Consider the following 23280-nt stretch of genomic DNA (forward strand, 5'->3'; position numbering starts at 1 on the left):
ATTTTATTTTATTTGTGTTGTACAACCACTGTATTTTTCTTTCAAAAGTAGTTCATGTGTACAGTCCATAGGGAAAATAGACTGAGAAGGCTGAATTCATCATACTGTAACCCATCTTCCAAGATATTACTGCCCTCTATTGTTTAAAAGAGGTATTGCAACATGAAAACACTATGCTTACTGTATGTAGAATTACTACAAAAAATATGAGGCCAATCTGCAATATTGAGTTGTGATTGTTTTCTTTCATATACAAGTTCCATCAGATAAAACATCATTCATTTATTCATCTATTTTATCTATCAGATAACAAACAATACAGTACAATTATCCACAAGTGGCCATTAAGTTGCAGTGTTTCCTTGCAGAATGTTGCAGAATCCCACTTACCCGTCACGATGCTTAAAGGTCGCAGGTCGCATATTTTCTGCCACCGCAGAGGAGTGAGAGCTTTCAGCACTCACTTGCACAGAGAAGTTGTAAAGTGTTGTGGTCGGATTGTAAAAGAGACTCTCTTGTTCGGTCAATACATGCCAGCTCTGACCTAAATCAAAGCAGCAGATGATCAATAGAGCAATTATGGGGTGGTGAACATAATAGCCTTCACTTGTTCAGTTCAGGAAAATATATAGAAATGGGTCTGAAATGTTATTTGGTGGACACCTATTGAAATATGTAAATTAAATTGGATTCATAGGTCAATATGGAATTTTCCATAAGTATGAATGTGAGTGTGAATGGTTGTTTGTCTATAAGTGCCCTGTGATTGGCTGGCCGTGACCCTCGTGAGGATAAGCGGCCAAGAAGATGGATGGATGTGGAAGTGATCATTCCCAACGGTCATACTGATGTTAAGAGTTTAGGTCAGGGGTGTAATTTTTTTTTTTTTTAACAAAGGGCCACATTGATATTTTTTATTTTGTAAACAGGCTATAAAAACATATACAAATATGTACCAATACAGGTTTAAATGAAATTGGGGCACTGCAATGACATCAGCCTCCCTCTGGGCTCCTATGGCACCCTCTGGTGGACAGAGGCAGCATTGCAGTGCCAGCCATCCATTTTCTGTGCTGCTTGTCCTTCAATGAAATACATTATTATTTTATTTAAAACGTGTTTTTTTTATTTTAAACTTGTATTGGTACATGTTATATGTATTCATTTGATACCTTGTGAGTGTTAAGTTGCTGTGTGATGAGTTTTATATTATTTGTGCCAAATTGATGTTTTTTTCCCCCACTCATTTAGAGTGTTTTGTTGGTTTTCATGTTTAATTGTGTTTTTAGAATGTGCCGCAGGCCTGTGAACAAAAATGGCCCCTGGTCCGCACTTTGGACACTCCTGGTTTAGGTGATTAGTGTGAGGTGATGGAAATGGCTTAATTTCTTTATAACATTAAATCCTGTCTGTTTACTCCCTTTGTTTAACATATACCACAGAAAAAAATGCAGAATGCTTGATAGTATATTGTAGATATTTTCCAAATAAATAAGTATGGGACATATGATAATTAATGTATTTAATAAAATGAAAATCTGAGCTAAAACAGACAGAAGCATTGTATTATGATTAGATAAATACTGAAAATATTATAGATAAAACTAACATGGATTCATTTACCTTGCAAACACCTTACATTAGTCCATTATTTTTTTATTTTCTCATTGTTATATTTATTTTTCTTTCATTTATTCAAAAATATGTTTATCATTGTGAGTATATCTGGTCAAAGATGGTATTCCCTGCTGCAAAACATTTGTCATTATGGGAAACTTCATTCATCACAAATGAAAAATTATCTAAACATATTCATGTGCATAAAAGGATGGCATATTCGGAAATATGTGCTTATAATTAGCATACCGTGTCCACTGATGGACAGGATAGAACAGACGTGGGTGTGTCCCATACTGTAGAATAAACACAGAGGCATCATACAAGCGTCCTTTTCAGACACGTCATTCCGTCCACTGACAGCGACACAAATACCGGAAATACTTTGTCCTTTTTCAAAATAAAAACAATGTTAACTGTTGCGCTGTAGCATATTTCTTAACGTCATAATAGAAAACGTGTCATCTTAAAGAACGAAATGTTATATCGTCATCACATACGCTTTGTGATACTTATGTGGCTTATTCTCGCGGTAATGGCAACATTGCCGCTTTATTGAATGTGTATTTTTGGCAGTTTTTTTAGTTAAACTTTTCGACGGTGTGCTATATAAATAACGACTTTACCTGACAGACTTTTGCCTTACGTGTGAGCGGTTTAGTGTTTTATACTGACAGGCACAAAACGGAACCCGTCTTAGCCAAACACTGTTGAGGTTGTCTTGTTGGTTTCCTCCCGTCACTGCTGCTTTCTTGCTTAGCGACGTCGGCCGAGCCTAGCTTACCGTATCTACGTGCCAAATGATGCTCACAGGGGGGGTATTAACTCAACACCACCCGTAATGTTGCGCTGGTTGTCGCTGCGCACCTTGTAGGTCGTTGTTTGGTTCGAGAAAAAAAGAGTCCAGGAAGCTTGGAGAGAGAAAAAAAAGAGAACCAAGAGCAGAGCAAGTCAGGAGGCCACGGTCCCCCTTCTCGCTAACACACACACACGCACACATCACCACGGCCTTGATGGTGATGCATGCAAGGAAACCAGCAAGAGTCAGTGATGGGTAAATTAAACACTGGCTTTAACATTTGAACACATTTCGATTTAAATATATCTCATTTTAATGTAAGCCCGCGGATCGGTAGCCCTGCTATGTTTCCTGTTAGCGATTAGCTGCTAGCGCTAGATGCTAACAATTTACAATCGGTCTATATTAGCTTATATTTACGGTTAGCTAAACATTGATATTGATATTTTATTTACAAAACATTTGTTAGCAGAAGTGGTAATAACTAAACAGTGTAGCGTGTCTTAATTTGAGAAATAAGACTATTAAAATTGTTTGCATATCAAGCTAAGCTAATTTTTTAAATCACGTACTACTTGGTAATCTTTGATGTGTTTTGTCTGCATAGGTGCACCGACAGAAGGGATTCACAATCCTATCAGGTATAGTTAATATATTATTTTCCACTCTTAACATGTTGACACCAGCCCACCTCACAGTGACTAATTGCTAATTTCCCAATTAATATTCTATTTACATGGTTATCTGGTTAGTGAGGAATGCATTGCCAATCACACTCAACAATATTTGTATGTAAACATAAAATTTTCTATGCATTTCTGTTTTCTGTTTACACTTTCCAGACCCATAAATCTCAGCCAAAGAGCCAGTCCGGCAGCCTTCACCGTTACGACAAGGTTCGGGATGGCTCGTCAGAATCCACGCCCCCTTATAAGATGCGGCGCTCGGATGAAAGTCCTGTCAGCAGACATGTTGACAGCGCAGGACACGGCAAGGCAAAGATCTCGCACACCGTTCGGGCGAAAAACGGTAAGACACAACCTTGGGAGTGGAGCACATACACACAAATGCGGTGTATTTTTCCCGCAGACAAAAATTGGGCGTCTGGCTGCTGCAGGAAAACAAATGGCTGGTGATTGTGAGTGGTATTGTTGCACAGCGGGATTCTCAAATGTTGTTTTTCAATGTTAATTTTCCCTGATGATGATGATTTCTATTTAGAAGAATTTCATACAAACTCATGACATGGTAACAATGGTAATGGTTTTATTTCATTTGAACTTGCATCAGATTACAATTGAATGCATCACTTAATCAGTTCACAGTTCCACATGTCCAAAAGGAGTATGAAGAAACAAAGCTTATTAAATCCTACCCCTCCCATCTGGTACTTTTACAATCAGTGACTGTTGCATTTGTTCTCATAGTCTCACAATACAGCAGGTACACAATAATGCATATATTCTGCAAAGCATGATGTCAGTATAACTTTCCAGGAAAAAAAAAAGAAATTACAGTAACCACTTTGCGCATCATATTTTGCTTCTTCGCTTTATCATGGTCTTTAACAAATATATATTAAATAATCATGCTTTTTCAAGGTTGCATGTGGCCTGTTAGTAGCAAATTTCATTTATTTTTTTAACTAAATTAAGCATATTCCGACATAAGAATGGCTATATGAACTAAATACAAATATAATGCTTATGAATTGATGTTATTATGTCTACTATATTGAGAAGTATGAGTGTAAAGGTGACTATAGGGGTGTTATTTCATATCTAGAGGGCTCTAATCATGTTAAAACACTTTGCTGCTTGTTGAGAAGCAGCTTGACTTCACTAGATTTGTCGCCAGTCTTTTTTGTTTGAAGAGTTGCTAGAGGGTGCTCTGATTACTCGCTAAATATAGCGAAAAAGTTGCAAAGATGTCACCACTGTTTCATTCTCTGGTACATTTTGTGCTTTATAAAATCTTTTTGAGCGAAGGTGTCGGTCCAATTATATGCATGAATGTGTAGGAAACGCTGTTTTGTTGAAATGGCTACCTTGTAGTGCTTTTTGTTCTTCTAAGATGACGTGATGATAACATGGCTTTGTTTTAGGGACCAGCGACTCTCCCCATGAGAACTCTCAAAACAACAGCTCCCACCATGTTGCCGATTCGCATTCAGCTCAGAGCAAGCCTGCAGAACGAGTAAGAGGGTGTCCAGCATGTATTGAAAGCCTTCTTTTATAACTACACATAAGCAAAACATGCAGGCTCCCAATGTAATGTTACTGTCCATATCACAGTCTCCATTTTGCCCTACAGTGAGCATTAGGGGTGTGTATTGGCAAAAATGTGGCGATACGATACGTATCACGATACTAGGCTCATGATACGATATATCACGATACTGTTAACAAGGCGATATTTTTTTGTTTTTCTTGTAGTTAAAGATTATTTCCTGGAAAAAAAACAGAATTACACCAGCAATATGCACTTACTAAACACATTTTTATTCGATTAGAACAGTATGTTATGCTGATAAGCATGTTAACAAGGCAATTATTTTTTTTGTTTTTCTTGTAGTTAAAGATTATTTCCTGGAAAAACTGAATTCCACCAGCAATATGCACTTACTAAACACATTTTTATTCGATTAGAACAGTATGTTATGCTGATAAGCATGTTAACAAGGCAATTATTTTTTTTGTTTTTCTTGTAGTTAAAGATTATTTCCTGGAAAAACTGAATTCCACCAGCAATATGCACTGACTAAACACATTTTTATTTGATTAGAACCGTATGTTATGCTGTATCACAAACGTTCCTCTGTAAAAACCTTTAGTGTAGCATTTGCATAAAGTAAGCTTTAACATCCAGCTTTAATTTTACCAAAAAAAAAAAAACAAATTAAAATATGTCTCAAGATCCTGCTCAAATGTTCATTCTATTAGCTGTGAAAAAATGCAGAGTACACAGTCCCTGACTTATCCACCATCAGAAGAGTATTTTTGTGGGAAAAGTCCTTTTAGGATGCATGAAATAACCATTATTTAACAAAATAGTGATATCAATTTGAAAAACAAAATACCTGCAATATCACAGTACTACTTTTGTCGTATACAAAAGGACCTTCGCATTGCTTGCTAGCGGCACGTCCTCATGGTCTCTCGCTAAGTGGACTCGCAGATTTGTTGTGTTTCTGAATAATTTTGTCAATTTCTGCACACCCTACTTTGTGTAGAAATCCAAAAAATGTCCGCACTTGTTATATGGCCAGTGTTACGTGCTCGTATTCTGCCATGTTGAACCGTGTTTAACCGCCTAATTGACTACGTAAGTGCTGCCACGTAACGATCAGAGGTTTAAATTAAAATTAGAAATGAACCTTTGCCGTGTCTGCACTTGCATAAATACCATATACAGTCTATGATAAATGCCTAAAAATATCGATATCATACTTTTTAATATCGATACAGTATCGTGGAACAAAGTATCGCGATATATTGATATTTTCTTATATTCCGAGTGAGCATATTGTGGTTTGTATTAGTGAAATACAAATACAAGTACGTCTGTCATGACCAGGATCCAGCAGATGACTGGACAGAACACATCAGCTCTTCTGGGAAGAAGTACTACTACAACTGTAGAACCGAGGTCTCCCAGTGGGAGAAGCCCAAGGACCTGTTGGAGAGGCAAGCCGCCACGGACTATTTGCTCATAGCGTCACAACACATTGTTATTTTGCTTGTTGAAATGTTGTTATTGTTGTTGTCATTACTGCTTTGCATCTCCACCAGAGAGCAACGACAGAAGGACTCAGTCAAGTTGCCGGCGAACAGTTTCCCTCGAGACATGGACTACAGACAAGAGGCCTTACAGGACAAAGCTACTAGTAAGTCAGTGGTTGACTTAAGCTGCGCACACGCTGTATGATTTTAGTAGTGTGGTTTTTAAAACGTAGATTTACTATAAAAATAAACCGCAACCGAAAGTTGACTATTGAGGAGGTCAATGCTGGGAATGTCAGGGTACATCACGATACATGGATAACGATAATATCTCGATATGATACGATATGACAATCTCTCAATATCCCTCTGTCATTAGCCGTTATGGTCATACATGGAGAGAAATTCATGGATTGCCCCCCTTTTTTTTCCTCCTGACCTCAACCCAATTGAGAACCTATGGAGCATTGGCAAGAAAAAACAATCTAAGGGTGGGAGGCCTATCACAACAAAACCATATCTGTGGGGGGGCGCTATTCTGACATTCATTCATTCATTCATTTTCTACCGCTTGTCCTTGTGAGGGTCACAGGGGTGCTGGAGCCTATCCCAGCTGTCTTTGGGCGAGAGGCGGGGCACACCCTGGACTGGTCGCCAGCCAATCACAGGGCACATATAGACAAACAACCATATAGACAATATCGACAATACATATAGACAACAACTGGCTGCACGGTGGATGTGTGGTTAGCGCAGGCCTCACAGCTTGGAGACCTGAGTTCAATTCCACCCTCGCTGTTGAGTTTGCATGTACTCCCCATGCATGTGTGGGTTTTCTCCGGGTACTCCGGTTTCCTCCCACATTCCAAAAACATGCTTGGTTAATTGGCGACTCACATGGCACATATAGACAAACAACCATTCACACTCACATTCATACCTATGGACAATTTGGAGTCGCCAATTAAGCGAGCATGTTTTTGGAATGTGGGAGGAAATCGGAGTACTCGGAGAACATGCAAACTTTACACAGAGATGGCCGAGGGTGGATTTGAACTCGGGTCTCTTAGCTGTGAGGCCTATTCTGACATCTTGCAAAGGAATTCATTCATTTTCTACCACTTTTCCTCACAAGGGTTGCGGGGGGTGCTGGAGCCTATCCCAGCTGTTTTCAGGCGAGAAGCGGGGTACACCCTGGACTGGTCGCCAGCCAATCACAGGGCACATATAGACAAACAACCATTCACACTCACATTCATACCTATGGACAATTTGGAGTCGCCAATTAACCTATGTGGGAGGAAATCGGAGTACAGAGGGTGGAATTGAACTCGGGTCTCCTAGCTGTGAGGCCTATTCTGACATCTTGCAAAGAAAGTTCAATGTAATCATTGCAAAGGTTGTGTCAAAGAACATGTTAATATGTAACTAGGCCTGTTAAAATGTTAGTGATTTAAGTAGTTTTTGCTCTCCCTATGACCATTTTTGGTTCTTAACAACCATTGAAATTCTATGAAACTCTGTTGTGCATAATAATATGGAAGAGTTTTTATTTTTCTTTAGCAAAATCAGACACAAATACAATTTCACTGCTTCTCTGATAGTTGGTGTCATGTGAATGCACAGAACCTTCACAAATATTACACTTCCAGTACATTCCTATGGGAAAAGACGCGGTATTGTATTTATTAAGCCCCCCCCCCCCTCTTGTCTTTTCAGAAAACGCATCAGGGGACCAATCCAGTGCGTCCAACTCCGGCCATGTGTGCTCTTCCTCTCAGAGCCTAAACTCAACGTCCGCCCCGACTACCACCTCCTCAACCTCCTCCTCCTCTTCCTCCTCCGCGGGCCAGTTAACTCAAACTGTCCAGTCCCAGTCTCCGGCACTGCTTCAGGACCCGGCTCTCCTGCGGCAGCTCCTGCCTGCACTTCAAGCGACTCTGCAGATGAACAATGGAGGGATGGACATGGCCAAGCTCAATGAAGGTGAGGGCATCTCAAAGGGTTGTCTGTGTTAGGTTCTTCGACACCGAATGTTGTATAGACAGGTTTCAGGTTCCTGTTTTGTTCTTTCCATGTAAGTGTTTGTTTTTGAACCAGTTTTAAGTGGGTTACCGCACACAGCTGTTGCTAACCAACAGCTGGTTAGCAACAGTGCAGGCACACATATGCTTGTTAAGTGGAATTTATAATAAGATGGCTGTTATCGGTGATGGGTATCTCTTGATTTTTTTTTTTCCTCACTGTGTTTTCTATGCTATACTTTTGCGCTGAACTCACTTGTCACTCACCCGTATGCGCGTGTGTGTGTGTGTGTTTGCATTTCTTCTTCCTCCCTCCAGTCTTGGCAGCCGCTGTCACCCAAGCTTCCTTGCGGTCTGTGCTTCATAAGCTCCTCACTGCTGGACCCGCTTTCAACATCACTGCTCTGCTCTCAGCTGCTCAGCACGCCAACCAAGGTACGACCTCCACGCCGTTTTTCAACCATCTGCCCTTGCCCAGGCGGTACTTTTTCCAAAGGTCCCGCTGTCCTTTTTATGCACTTAACTCGGTTTGCTGAGCGCAGCTTCAAACCTACTGTAGTCGCTGACCTTCAGACAGGGAAGTTCCACGTTTCCTGAAAGTTAACTATGTGTCGACAGCACAGTGCAAAAGTCTGAGGCCATCCTGATATGTTTAGGTTAAATATCGATATACGATAAACTGTATATCCAATCCTTTTTTTTTCTCCACAAATTGAGTTTAGACTATGCGTGCTGCACTCACGGTAGTCTCTCTGCGGCCGTATTAGCACCGTTAGCGCTTCCATCTCATATTCCCTATGACGACAGGTAACAAACAGGGTTGATAGCGTCTTTATGCAGCGACTTTTATACCGTTGCTCTTTACTCCCGCTATGCAGCCTCTCCTCCGCATCTCAGCTGTAAACGATGGAGCAAGAGGCAAGATAAGCATCCATAGCCCTAACTAGCTTGCACTCGGGCAGCGCCATCTTGAAACATGAGAACCCCACATCAGATCCAGTCTATATACTGTATCAAAATGATACACAGTACAACATTCCCTCGTTTATTGTGGTTAATTGGTTCCTCTAAGTAGGGTTTCTTTTTCCTTGTTGTTGTAGTTGGGGGTGTAGAAAACCTAAATATGGTTTTTAACATCATTAGAGCCCTCTAGACATGAAATAACAACCCTATAGTTACCTTTACAGTCGTAAAATACCCAATTGACTAGATATAATCAGAGAAATTAATCAATTTAAGACATAAATATGATTTGTGCTCATTTGTGTCTTTATTGTGGTTAATTGGTTCTTCTAAGTAGGGTTTCTTTTTTCTTGTTGTTGTAGTTGGGGGTGTAGAAAACCTAAATACGGTTTTTAACATCATTAGAGCCCTCTAGACATGAAATAACAACCCTATAGTTACCTTTACACTCGTAAAATACCCAATTGACTAGGTATAATCAGAGAAATTAATCAATTTAAGACATAAATCTGATTTTTGCTCATCTGTGTCTTTATTGTGGTTAATTGGTTCTTCTAAGTAGGGTTTCTTTTTTCTTGTTGTTGTAGTTGGGGCGTAGAAAACATAAATACAGTTATTAACACCATTAGAGCATTGTAGACATGATAAAACAACCCTATAGTTACCTTTACACTCGTAAAATACCCAATTGACTAGATATAATCAGAGAAATTAATCAATATAAGACATAAATAAGATTTGTGCTCATCTGTGTTGCAATACATGTCTTCCGGTTGTGTGAGTAGGAAGTGGCATTGAGCGTTTAGAGTGCATATTCATAATTCTTGAGTGTTTATGGATTAAAATAACGTTTTTAATTTATGAAAGCGTCTTAAACAGGGATCACCCATACATTCATCACATGGATGACTATATGGATGACACGCTTACTCCTCTATATTGACCTGACGTTCGTTCTATCCTCTTCAGCCCAGCACTCCAGCCAGTCGCCTGCATCTCTGACATCAGACACATCGTCACCTCGACCGTACGTTTCACCACGGAATGGCACACAGCAGGGCAACCAGAAAAACCCCAGCAGCGTCGCATCTTCACAGGCTCGGGTGAGAAATATTATCAAATATTTGACACTGTCACTCTTTTTAATAACTCCCGATAGTTTGGCAGCCATCATCCACTCAATATCTTTAATATCAATATCGGTCTCGACAGTCAACGCCTTACTGATGCGTTTCGTTGGCAAAGCAAATATAACAAAACAGTGCAAAATGGTGCGCGCTCACATACGGTGTCGCTCGCTACATTGTAAGAAATGCAATCAATTAATATGGTTATATGCTATAAATAAGTTTCTGTGAAACATTAAGAACAACGTTATTGATTTCCGCCGTCTTTTACTGTCAACAACATACATATAGGTAACTTTTGTGTCAAGCTAATGTGGCTCACACTGGTACACTATACTTGAGTACCATCTAGTGGTTCAAATGTGAATTATACCTTTTATGACAGTTAATTTAAAAGGGTCTTCAAAAATAATATCGACGATAATTTCTAGCACAATTATCAAACTGCATAATTTGTTATCGAGAAATGTCCTCTTGTTGTAGGGCGGTACATCTTCAGCTAAGCAGGGCTCGACTCCCGTGGCTCAGACCTCTGAGAAGCGCCCAGAGGACCCCAGGACCCTGCAACAAAGAAGGTAGTAAGAATCCTGACATCCTGAGCCGTTAGCCCCAACATTGAAACAGGTTTTCTTACATCATTTTATCTCTCCCTACAGCCAAGAAATTCTCTCAATGGGATCAAACACAGCTGGTGCTGCGCTGTCCCACACCGCTTCCAGCAGCACCGGTCAAAGTCAGTCTGACGCCCCCAGTTCCTTCACCCCCTCCCTGGCAGCTCACTTTGATGAGAATCTCATTAAACATATCCAAGGATGGCCTTCAGAGAACACTGAGAAACAGGTACAGTGAGAGAACATACCGTCTTTAAGATTTCCTAGACACGGGTTGTTTGGATCTAAAGCTACTAACTGTAGCTTTAATGCTAATTAGCCAAAATCAGTATGCGGACTCCAAAATCAAAGCCGTTTTAGTGTGTTTCCGAGAATGAGCTGTGCGGTTTATCACACTGTTTACATAACACATGATTATGTATTAGTTCTCAGCCAAGACTCGAGTTTCACTGACTCGCTGGTTCTCGACACGACCAACATTCAAGTTTGACTGACTCACAAGCGCTTGATAGAGACTTGGGTTTCACTTACTCACAAGTTATAGATGAAGACTCGGGTTTCATTGTGTTCACGTCGACCAAGACTCAAATTTCACTGACTCACGGGTTCTCGACACGATGAACATTTAAGTTTGACTGACTCGTGAGTTCTTGATGAAGACTCGAGTTTTATTTGACCAAGACTGACTCACGGGTGCTTGATGAAGCCTTCATGTTCACCGACTCCACACTGACAAAGACTCGAGTTTCACTGACTCACTGGTTCTCGACAGACTCGAGTTTCAAAGACTTGGCATTGACCAAGACTCCAGTTTCACTGTTGTCGGCGAAGACTCGAGTTCACGTTGACCAAGACTGAAATTTCACTGACTCACAAGTTGTTGATGAAAAGTCAAGTGTCACTGACTAGCAGTTTCTTGAAAAAGACTCAAGTTTTACTGTCTCATGGGTGCTAGATGTTTGTTCACTGACTTCTTGCTGGTGAAAACTCGAGTTTCACTGATTCAAGTTTTCGACAAATACTCAAGTTTTACTCTCAGGTTTTTCGACAAATACTTGAGTTTCACTGACTCTCAGGTTTTTGACAAATACTCGAGTTTTAATGACTTTGCATTGACCAGGACTCAAATTTCACTGACTCGCAAGTTGCTGATGAAAACTCGAGTTTCAATGACTCTCAGGTTTTCGACAAATACTCGAGTTTCAATGACTCACAGATGCTCGGCAAAGACTCGAGTTTCAATAACTTTGCATTGACCAAGACTCAAGTTTCACTGACTCACAGGTTCTTGAAGAAGGCTCAAGTTTCACTGACTCACAGGTTCTTGAAGAAGGCTCAAGTTTCACTGACTCACAGGTTCTTGAAGAAGACTTGATTAAAACTCGAGTTTCACTGACTCGGGTTTTCCACAGATACTCAAGTTTTACTGACTCACGGATGCTTGACAAAGACTCGAGTTTCAATGACTTTACATTGACCAAGACTCAAATTTCACTGCCTCACAAGTTGTTGATGAAAACTCAGGTTTCACTGACTCACGTCTTCTTGAAGAAGACTCAAGTTTCACTGTCTCATGGGTGCTCGATGAAGGGTCAGTGACTTTCTACAGACCAAAACTCGAGTTTCACAGACTCTCAGGTTTTCGACAAACACTGCAGTTTTATTTGACTCACGGGTGCTCGGCAAAAACTTGATTTTCACTGTCTTCATGTTGACCAAGACTCGCGTTTCAATGACTCACAGGTTCTTGACTCGGACTCGAGTTTGGTTGAATAAGACTCTTTATTTTCACATTTTGGTGCTCATAAACAGGTTTTGTAGACCTGCATTACTATTATCATTAAAAAGTACATTTTACATTTCCCCTTTTAAATAGAAAATATAAAATAAATCCCAACATGTATAACAAGCACCCATTGGTGCTTTCAGTTCCTCTGTGTTTACACATCTTGTGCTTATTATTAGACTCGTGTTGTGTGTAGCGATCGTGTCGTCCTACAATAACACTGTCCCGTCTCTGTGTCAGGCGGCCCGGCTCCGCGAGGACATCCACAACATGGGCAGCCTCTACATGTCGGAGCTGTGCACGGAGATGAAAAACCTTCGCTCCCTGGTCCGAGTCAGTGAAATTCAGGCCACGTTGAGGGAACAGAGGTGAGGCAAATTGACCGAAATTGTCTGAGAATTTACTCCTGAAAACGGGACTCATTACTCCCATGATTTTTTTTTTTTTTGCAGAATCCTGTTTCTGAGGCAGCAGAGCAAAGAGCTGGACAAGCTGAAGAACCAGAACTCTTACATGGTCTGAGCAAGGACAGACTTGGGACGAGATGGTTTCAAGGATGTCTGTGAACAGCCGACCAGACGTGGACAGCTGCTCCTTGCCTGCCTGTTTACCCCCCCCCCCATCTTTCCCTCATCCCACAAGAGCAACTAAGAGGCTGTTAGACGGCAGCAGCTTTTCCAAGGGTGAGATCCATCACCCTGAACACGTCTGCCATGTTTTTGTTTTTTTTTTTTTTCTTCTTCTCCAACCTCCACTGCAAGTCGCTCTCATTGATAAGATAACGGCTCACCAAGCTGGACACCAGAGGACCTCAGGCTCTTTTCAAAAAAACGGCACCTTCTCGGATTGTGTGTATTGTACTGAGTTTGTTTTCAGGTGTGTTTTTAGATGTTGTGGTCAGAAAAAAGATTAGTTCATTATCTTAAAAAAATAATAATAAAAATACAAAAAAAAAAAAACTGTCGGAACATCATTAATGATGATTGGTCGGTGGCCAACATGTGGACTTGATGAATCAGATATTTCACGTGATGTTACACATTTCCATACACTAGAATGAGCACCATTCCGGTTCCACTTGCTCCAGTAATAATGCTTGCAGAAAACACAGTAAGTTGTCTCCAGAAATCCTGTATTTGAAAGACATTTTGGAAAAAAAAAAACAAAACACATTATCGGACCTAGGTCAGCTGCTAGTACATATGAGGTCATGTGATCTCTTCATCAGTTCTGCTTTATAATGTTTTTTTTTTTTTTGGACTGTTTCCTCCCAAATCCGAATTGAAGGGAACTTTCATTCCTTTTGTGCGGTGATTGTGTAAAAATGACTGAAATGACAGTCATGTAAATTATTGTTCAACATATTTTTTTTGTGCTTGTAGTCCATTAGGCAACACTATTTTTTTTTTTACCTTTTTTTTTTTTTAAGTAAAATTGATTTTTTTCTTTGTTCAGCTGCTGTGGCTGAACGCCTTCAACATTCAAATTTGTAACCTGAAGGTTTACTGTTATTTTAATATATATATAAACAACCGAGAGATCACATTGAACTACATTTGTACACCCAGAAAAGCAATTTATTTTCTCTCTCAGCTGTTTAGTTTTTCTTTTTTGAGTCCAGGAGATGATGTGCACACTTGTTTTTTTTTTTTTTTGACAGGGCAGGGTGGGTTGGGGAGGGGTGCGTGGGCTTTGTATTTCGTAAAAATATGAGATTAAAATATAATACCCCACCTACTTACACTATTCGACGGTGTCATTATGTTATTGTATGAATGAATTGATGTTCGCTTCTTAGGCGCGTTCTCATATTGACCACAAGATGGCGACATTGAGTAATTACTGCGTTTAGGTAGCCAATAACCCAAACAAAAGGTGTCCAATGTTATGACATTGGACTTGAATGTCCGACGTGGAATGAATGATCACAAAGCTGTAGAAGAAACACGCGTGTATAAGGTGACATTGACCGTGATCTTTTAAGTCTGAACACCCCAGCAGTTTTTTTTTCTGCTTCCACAGCGGAACAGGCGCCAAAACACACACTTTAACCTTCCTCTTGTGTTAGCTTACTGGTATCATCTCTATGTTAACGGGTTGGTTTTGACCCGTGTATTAAATCAGCTATAAATACACTAAAAACAATAATTTACCATCAAATTTGCTTCTCATCTCTTGGTTACCTTCTTAGGCTTCCTCATCCATGAAAATGTTGGTTTTAATACTTTTGTTTTGGGCATGTAGGCCTTTTTTGTGTGACTATACCCTCCTAACAATAAAGTGGTCATAATTTCAACCAGACCATTTTAAAATGTAGTAAAAAATTTTTTTTTGGTTTTATTTTTTTTTTAAATGGAGTTTCCTGACAAAGTCAAAAAGCCTTGATGCAATAAACAAATGTTATGTGATTCTTTTTATGCATTGAAATAGTAAAACGGTTCGATGCCGACGCTAACACAAGAGGAAGGTTAAGCTAACAGTTTTCCAGTGCACAGCTGACGTGTTTTTGCAGTAATAATTAAGAGTGTAAACGCGAATCACACTCGTATCACATCGTTTAGAGCACCTGGATTAGTACCGCGCCTCCTGGAATAAGTACTGGGTACTGGTCGTTTAAAGACAAGGTAAAAACCAATCCTGGATATGCCCTTTGGGTGTCTACATATAAGGTAGGATGTCTGAAATACGGACACATTACAAAGTGCCTGTTCCTGTAAATTTGCATTATAAAATGATGGAAATTTTGCAAGAAAATGAGGGGAAAATATTACATTTTGTAGGAATGAAACCAAAATTGTCAAAAGACACACAAGATGTGTCTTGTTTCTTATAACATATTTGTTAAAAAATGTTTATATTCCTTGAAAATATAACATGGTAGTGTTGACTCAAAGAATAATATGCTAATTTTGGTATGCTAACACCTAGCATAATAGCGCTAATTGCTTAAATTAGCTATGTGCCGAAATGTAAGTGTTTATTATCATGCTAACATTCTAAATTTAGTACTTGGTTAGATAGCTAGCTAGTTAGCTAGTCAGCTAGCCAGCTAGATAGATAGATAAATAGATAATTCATCTCCAATAGAAATTCAGAGTTCAATAGCGCTGTCTGCTTAAGTTCACATTACACAGCATGCTAACAATTAGCATAGTAGCACTAAGAAGCTCACTTTCATGAAAATCACAAGTGCTAGTATACTCATGTTAGCATGACAACACTTAGCATAATAGCGCTAAGTGTTTGTATAAGTGGCAGCCTCTGACAATGCTAAAAATGTCAGTACAATTATGTTAGCATGGTAACACCTAGTAGCATGATGGCAATCAATGAAAATCGCAAGAAATGCTAGCATTTTCATGTTAGCATGCTAGCTATGTTAACATGCTAACACTGAGCATGATAGTGTCTACTTACAAAAATGGTTTAAAATGCTCTCATTCATTTTCTACCGATTGTCCTCACAAGTCTCATGGTGGTGCTGGAGTCTATCCCAGCTGTCTTCGGGCGAAAGGCGGGGTACACCCTGGACTGGTGGCCAGCCAATCACAGGGCACATATAGACAAACAACCATTCACACTCACATTCATACCTATGGACAATTTGGAGTCGCCAATTAACCTAGCATGTTTTTGGAATGTGGGAGGAAACCGGAGTACCCAGAGAAAAACCACGCAAAACTCCACACAGAGATGGCCGAACCCTGGTCTTCCGAGCTGTGAGGTCTGCGCGCTAACCACTCGACCACCGTGCCGCCCCAATGATAACATGTTATACTTTTTAAAAAAGTTTTTTAAGACTTTTCCAAGTTTATCTAAGATATTTTACAAAAGGTGAGCTGCGATGTCAGCAAGAATTCCAGATTGTGTCGGAGACCCCCTTGGATATAAGATATTGCCGTCTTTTGCTCCTGAGGAACGTTGTGGCATTCCCGCCAACCCCCCCCAGGCTCGCTCACTGTCACCTTTTATAACAACCAATATTTCTCCAGGCCGGGTGATTGATAGATCCCATCGCTGCAGCCTTCGATCCTCCGCTGCCGCCTTCGATCCGTCACTGTTTGTCTTGTTTGTCCAGCTGGGGTTAAAGGTCATCCGCATTTCTGCTCCTCCGAGGGAATGTCTCTTCAGCACACAGAGTTTCAATCAGGCGTCAATCACATGCAGGACGGTCCCGTTCGGCTAAACGCCGTCCTTGGGAGACGTTCTTTAACCGCGCTTGATGACCTATCATGGCATATTTATGGCCGTGAAAACGCATGTGAGTGTTATTTTTCCAACTTCCTGTCCCTCCTATCTGCACACCAATTAGTCTTTCCGCAACTTCCTGTTCCTCTTGACTCGGCTCATCTTGCACATGTATGCTAACTACATCATATGGGACTCACTTTGCTTGACTTAAGGGATGGAAACTTTTGATAAATGACAGCTGATAGTCATTGTCTCTTAGTGATGACATCATTATGCAGCCTCCCGAACCCGCGTATGCCGATGCTGTAAAGATTTCAGCCCCCGACTGAAGCTTTGATGGTCGATGGTTGCGTTTAAGCGTTTGTCACGTAACTGGACCATTCTCGACACAAACTGTATTGTGGTGTGCATACTTTTTTTTTTTTTTTTTTAACAATCAGCAAATTGATCAGTCATTGTGACCAATCCTGAGAGAATTAGCCATCGACTTAGCGCTTTATTTATTTCTCAGATCGCTACGACTTTAGTCTTCAGGCTAAGCTCTCACAGGCTTTATTAGGCTTGCAGTCGCAACACTAAATTGGATAAGGGAACTGGGGAAAAAAAATGGGAGATTTTTTTTGGTAAAGTTGTAAATTTACAAGAATCAAGTCGGACATTTACGAGAAAAAGTAATAAATTTAGGAGAAAAAAGTTGTACATTTAGGAGTGAAAACATAAAGTTGTACATCTAGGAGAGAAACAGTTGTAAAGTAAAGAATAAAGTTTACGAGACAAACAATTTACGAAAATTAAGTCATAAATTAGGGCAAATTTAGGCGAATAAAGTAATACATTTAAAAGAGAAAAAGAATAAAGTCGTAAATTTAGAAAAAAAATAGTTATATATTTCAGATCATCAAATCAGAAATTTACGAGAATTAAGTCATAAATTTATTAGAAAAAAGTCAATAAATTTAGGAGAATAAAGTTGTAAATTTACAAGAATAAAGTCGGTCATTTACGAGAAAAAGTAATAAATTTATGAGAATAAAGTCGTACATTTAGGAGAGAAGCCGTTGTAAAGTTACGAGAATAAAATTTACGAAACAAACAATTTACAAAAATTAAATCTTAAATTTATGAGAAAAAAGTTGTAAATTGACAAGAAAAAAGTTGTATATTTCCAATAATCAAATCATAAATTTATGACTTAATTCTCGTAAATTTATGATTTGATTATTGGAAATATACAACTTTTTTCTTGTCAATTTACGACTTTATTCTTGTACATTTATGACTTTTTCTCTTTTAAATGTATTACTTTATTCGCCTAAATTTACGACTTTTTTCTCATAAATTTATGACTTAACTTTTGGAAATTGTTTGTCTTGTAAAAGTACAATTTTATTCTCGTAAATGTATTACTCTTTCTCATAAATGACCAACTTGTGAATGTACAACTTTATTCTCCTAAATGTATTGACTTTTTTCTTTTTTCATAAATTTATGAGAATTAAGTCATAAATTTACAAGCGAAAAAATCGTAGATATACGACAATAAAGTTGTACATTTTCCGCCACTGAAAGTAAAGAAACATCACGATGGTAATTATGACATAAGACGGTGAAATGATGTCATCATTATGACATAAAGTCACAATTATGAGATGAAAAGTCTAAATTCTGATAAAAAGCGTTCTAATTATGAAATAAGAAAATCATAATCATACCATGTGGCAAAGGCTGAAGTTTTACTTGTGGCGTTGATGCTGACCAGAGGGGATTTGAACCAAGAGTGTCCACTCCGTGGTCAGGAATGCTAACCACTACACTACAGTAGCTCAAAGTTGACCAACTTTGTTTCATAATCTTTAAAGATAATTTTTAAGAGACTATGCATATTTACAAATAGTGTGTAATATACAAGGAAAGACAAAAGAGTGTGTGTCTACTAAAATCCCAACGAGTATGATCCAGAAACAAAATATGACGAGATATATATTTGCAGGTCCCCTACAGAGGAGATGCTGTGCAATTTCAAGCAGGGTGGATTTACCATCCTGTCAGTTTAGGCCGACTTGAGACATAAACCTGCTTATTTATACACCAAACCTAGGCCTGATTTTCCCACATAATCCGAAGAGAACACGTGGAATATATCCATAGCGAAATGAATGGCGATAAGGCGACAATTTGGCCAGCATAGCCGTCAATATCAGCACATCATTACAAAGGGGATGTAGTACTACAAAGTCACCACAGGGTAGTGCTGTTTATCAGTGCGTCAACATTGGATTTTAAACGGCGGCACAATTATGTCTAACAAGACCATCTTGATTTGAGTTCCACCTGCTGTATGATCACCAACGTCCCAGTTCACGGCTGTTCCCAATCTATTATTTTAATGACAGCAGCTGCAGCAATTAAGTCTTTTTTTTTAAAGTCCCCCTCTTTTGAATCCACAGAAACGTTGAACCAAATCAAACGTTCACGTCAATAATGGAGGCAGAATGAAATGGTTTGATTGTCTAATTTGAGACTTGAGGAATGGAATAAAGTAAAGTAAACTAAGCATGAAGCCACATGTAAGATATTAAATAAATGTGTATATGAAACAGCATAAAACCAATGCTGGTATTTTTAACTGATTTTTCAAGGTACGCATGATATTGTTCTAACCCAGGGGTGGGCAAACTACGGCCCGGGGGCCACATCCGGCCCGCCAAGTGTTTGAATACGGCCCGCTCAATCTTTCCAAAGTATTTCATTTAAACTCAACATACAACCTGGCATCATGGCCTGAGCCAACCTTTTGATGGTTTTATCAATTTCGTTTTTTGACATGGTCTGTTGTTTACAAAGTGCTCCTGAAAAAAGGGACACAAGCACATAATAATAATAATAATAATACTAATTATTATTATTATTAGATTATTATAATTATTATATTAATGCTAATTATTAGTACTTATATATAATATTATTGTTATATTTGCATATTTTACATAATAATATAATAATTATTATAGTAATTTTATTGTAATTATTATAATATTTTATTATTTTTTAATTAAAATAATTAATTTAAATTAATTAATTTAAATATAAATATAAAATAATAAATAATAATAGCAGATTGCATGACAATTTTACAGATACAATAATACCAGGTGGACTGTTACGTGTAAAATATATAGTCTGCCCCCCCCCGTAAATTTTGTCATATCAATGCGGCCCGCGAGTCAAAAAGTTTGCCCACCCCTGTTCTAACCTATTGTGTTCAAACCTACCAAAAGAAAGATTAAACCCTCGTGTTTCATCAGAAAATTAGTTTCTACACTTATTAATTATCAGTAGAACATAGTTAAGTTTCAGGAAAATATCAGTTCCCAACATAAAAAAGGGAAAAAACAGCATTTTGTGAAAAGATACACTTAATAATTTTCACTTTGACAGACATGTTTTGCTAAATTTGCAAAAATTCTGACATAAAAAGGTGAAATTATGAGATTAAAAAATAATTATGAGAATGTGATGTCTATGAGAGTGATTATGCAATAAAATGCCCTAATTATGAGATAAAAGTCATAATTATGAAATAGTCATGGCTACGTGATAACAATGATGACATCAAAAGTCATCATTCTGAGATAAAAAGTCAAAATCATGAGATAAAATGTTGAAATTATTAGATAAACTAACTAAAAAGTCTAAATTATGACATAAAGTCATAATTTTGAAATAAAATGTTGCATTAAAATAAAATAAAACGATGCATTAAAAAATAACAATTATTAGCTAAAAAAGTTGTAATTATGAGGTAAAGATATGATTATAAGATAAAATGTCATAATTATGAGATGAAGTCAAAATTATGAGATCAACATATCCAAATCATAATTATGAGAGTAATTAGGTGATAAAAAGTCAAAATTTTGATCTTAAAGTTATCATTCTGAGATAAAATGTTGAAATTATGCGTTAAAAAGTAATAATTATGGGATAAGTTAAAATCATGAGATAAAAAGTTGCAATGACGACATAAAAAGTTGCAATTATGAGTCAAAATTATGAAATAAAGTGGTGATTATAAGCTAAAATGTCATAACTATGAGAAAAAGTCAAAATTATGAGATTAACAAATTAAAGTCCTAATTATGAGCGTCATGATTAGGTGATAAAAAGTCAAAAATGATGACATTAAAAGTCATAATTCCGAGATAAAACTTTGACTACACTACTAAAAAGTCATAATTATGTAATAAAAAAATTGCAATTATGAGTCATAATATTTTATGAAGTGATGATTATGAGATAAAATGTCATAATTATGACATACACATTATGACAGAAACAGATCCAAATCATAATTATGAGAGTCATGATTATGTGATCAAAGTCAAAATTAAGTCATGATTTAGAGATAAAAAGTTAACAGAAATATTAACACTCCAGTTGAAATTACACAATGTATTAAAATAAAAAATAAAATAAAATAAAATAAAATAAAATAAAATAAAATAAAATAAAATAAAATAAAATAAAATAAAATAAAATAAAATAAAATAAAATAAAATAGAAAAGCACACAAAACAGGACTTAGAGGGCTGTACGTGGAAATGCTTCAAAACAAATGCGCTAGCCCGATGCTAATTTACATTGGATATCCCATATACACGCTAGCAATTAGCATGGTGATTTCATATATTTTAAATGTACATTTCACTAAAAGTGATGCTCCATAATAAGCCTTCAGGCCAATGTTGGAACCCTATTATTGTCCAAGCTTTGTTGCAAAAGTTTGTTCACCTCCTGGTGAGCTTGTGTATAAGTACTGTATTACCCTGCATTTTGGCAGTTAAAATTAATCCCCGTGTTTTTGTATGTGGATTATACGACGCATGTGTTGCTCCCTTTAATGCACTTCAGCTAAAACATGGATTCAAGTGCCTCCCTAAGCATTTACCCACCCGATACCCACTGAAAGGAAATGACTGCAATCCACCTGAGTGTGCAACGGGGCAATTAAAAATAAGCCCCGAGCTGACAATATTCAACCGAGGTACATACGTTGATGGCGCAGCAGGGGTGTGCCCGAAAAATGTGACTCTTCAAGATTAATAGCCGTGCTTTGCATGGACATTTTAAGACAGCTTGGAGCATCGTTAGAGCGGGCCAATTAGTGTGCTGAGGACAATAGCCAATCAGGACTAATTACACAGCAAAACTGTTATTGTTTCAAGCTGAAAGCTGCTTTGTGGTATTAAGAAAGATTTTACTCTGCTAGATGTCTTGCAAAATAACGATTTAGTGTATGGACAGCGACCCAAAATCTCGATGCTAACCACTAGCCCCCCCCCCCCCCATTTGACCCTCTTTGTAAATTTTGCCCATCATTCCCAATCCTTATTTTTCCATGAACACATATTTATTTCCCTTTTCTATGCATTATAACACCAAAAAATGAGTTAATATGAGCTAGCTAACAATGGACAGCAATGGACTTATACTCTGGAGCGACTTATAGCCCAGAAAATTCTCCATAGGGAAGCTCACTATGCCACACTTTGAAAATCCCTGATGTAGAACATTCAAATCAATATTTTCAACATCAAATATGAGACTGGGCCGCATCAGGTTTTCCAAAAAAACAAAACAAAAAAACAAAACAAAAAAATTTAAAAAACTTTGCTTTGGTTCCAATTTTCTACAAGAAAAGCTCTGATAAAACATTCCACTGTTCTCAAATATTTTACTTTTTATTTTTCTTCACAAAATAAGATGACAAATAAATAAACAAATCAAGAATAAAGAAAATCAATCAATCAGTAATAAATAAATAAATATAATAATAATAATAATAATAAAACGGCAAATAATAAAAACTCAAGAAACCACATATAGTTGGTGGGTAGACAAATTATTTTTTTCAGATTAAAATGAACAAAGCATTATTAGAGCCCTGTAGACATGACAAAACACGACTATAGTCACATTTATACTCTTTTTATTTACAACATATTGCGCAACTGCAGGGTCTTGAGACACATGCTAACTCGCAAACTAGAGCGCTAGCAACCTAAACGGTAGCCTTCAAGTTATTTCCTTTAAACTTAAATAACCAAAAACTTACCACTTCCACACGGATAGGGAGGATAACTATTAACAGTTATTTAACCTTTAACCTAGTCACATTTATACTCTTTTTATTTACAACATATTGCACAACTGCAGGGTCTTGAGACACATGCTAACTCGCAAACTCGAGCGCTAGCAAAAAATTTGACTTATACTCCAGTGCGACTTACGTATGTTTTTTACGACCTAATTATAAATTTTTGGGCTTGTGAGACTTATACTCTGGAGCAACTTATAGTCCAGAAAATTCTCCGTAGGGAAGCTCACTATGTGTTTAACTAGTGCGTTTAACAGCGTTAGCGTTGTTTAAGTCTACCATA

General features: G+C 37.9%; 2 protein-coding genes across 3 annotated transcripts in view; one reads left to right on the forward strand and one right to left on the reverse strand.

Annotated features, from left to right (window-relative positions):
* The window catches only part of LOC131125705 (MAGUK p55 subfamily member 7-like), a 36071-nt gene extending 35586 nt beyond the window's left edge, over positions 1-485 (reverse strand). For both annotated transcript variants that reach the window (XM_078791406.1, XM_058067504.2), the window contains exon 1: positions 391-485. In XM_078791406.1, coding sequence (XP_078647532.1) covers positions 391-422 — 32 coding nt within the window. In that variant the 5' untranslated portion in view covers positions 423-485. The remainder of the gene's footprint in view (positions 1-390) is intronic.
* Positions 486-2269: 1784 nt separating this feature from the next.
* Positions 2270-13270, forward strand: LOC131125706 (WW domain-containing adapter protein with coiled-coil-like). The gene is made up of 13 exons (XM_058067505.2): positions 2270-2671; positions 3024-3057; positions 3259-3445; positions 4521-4612; positions 5993-6102; positions 6208-6302; positions 7858-8124; positions 8481-8597; positions 10095-10228; positions 10736-10827; positions 10909-11092; positions 12890-13017; positions 13102-13270. The coding sequence occupies exons 1-13, from the start codon at positions 2631-2633 to the stop codon at positions 13169-13171; spliced, it is 1551 nt and encodes a 516-aa protein (XP_057923488.2). The 5' UTR covers positions 2270-2630; the 3' UTR covers positions 13172-13270.
* The last annotated feature ends 10010 nt before the right edge of the window (positions 13271-23280 follow it).

Source organism: Doryrhamphus excisus, linkage group LG6, assembly GCF_037039965.1.
Source record: "Doryrhamphus excisus strain RoL-2023G ecotype Guam linkage group LG6, RoL_Dexc_Guam_v1.1, whole genome shotgun sequence".
In the NCBI taxonomy this organism is placed as follows: domain Eukaryota; kingdom Metazoa; phylum Chordata; class Actinopteri; order Syngnathiformes; family Syngnathidae; genus Doryrhamphus; species Doryrhamphus excisus.

Coding starts and splice junctions, on each gene's coding strand:
- LOC131125706 (XM_058067505.2), top strand. CDS start 2,631: ATGGTGATGCATGCAAGGAAACCAGCAAGAGTCAGTGATGG. Junction 10,229..10,735: donor TCGCATCTTCACAGGCTCGG/GTGAGAAATATT, acceptor CTCTTGTTGTAG/GGCGGTACATCTTCAGCTAA. Junction 13,018..13,101: donor GCCACGTTGAGGGAACAGAG/GTGAGGCAAATT, acceptor TTTTTTTTGCAG/AATCCTGTTTCTGAGGCAGC.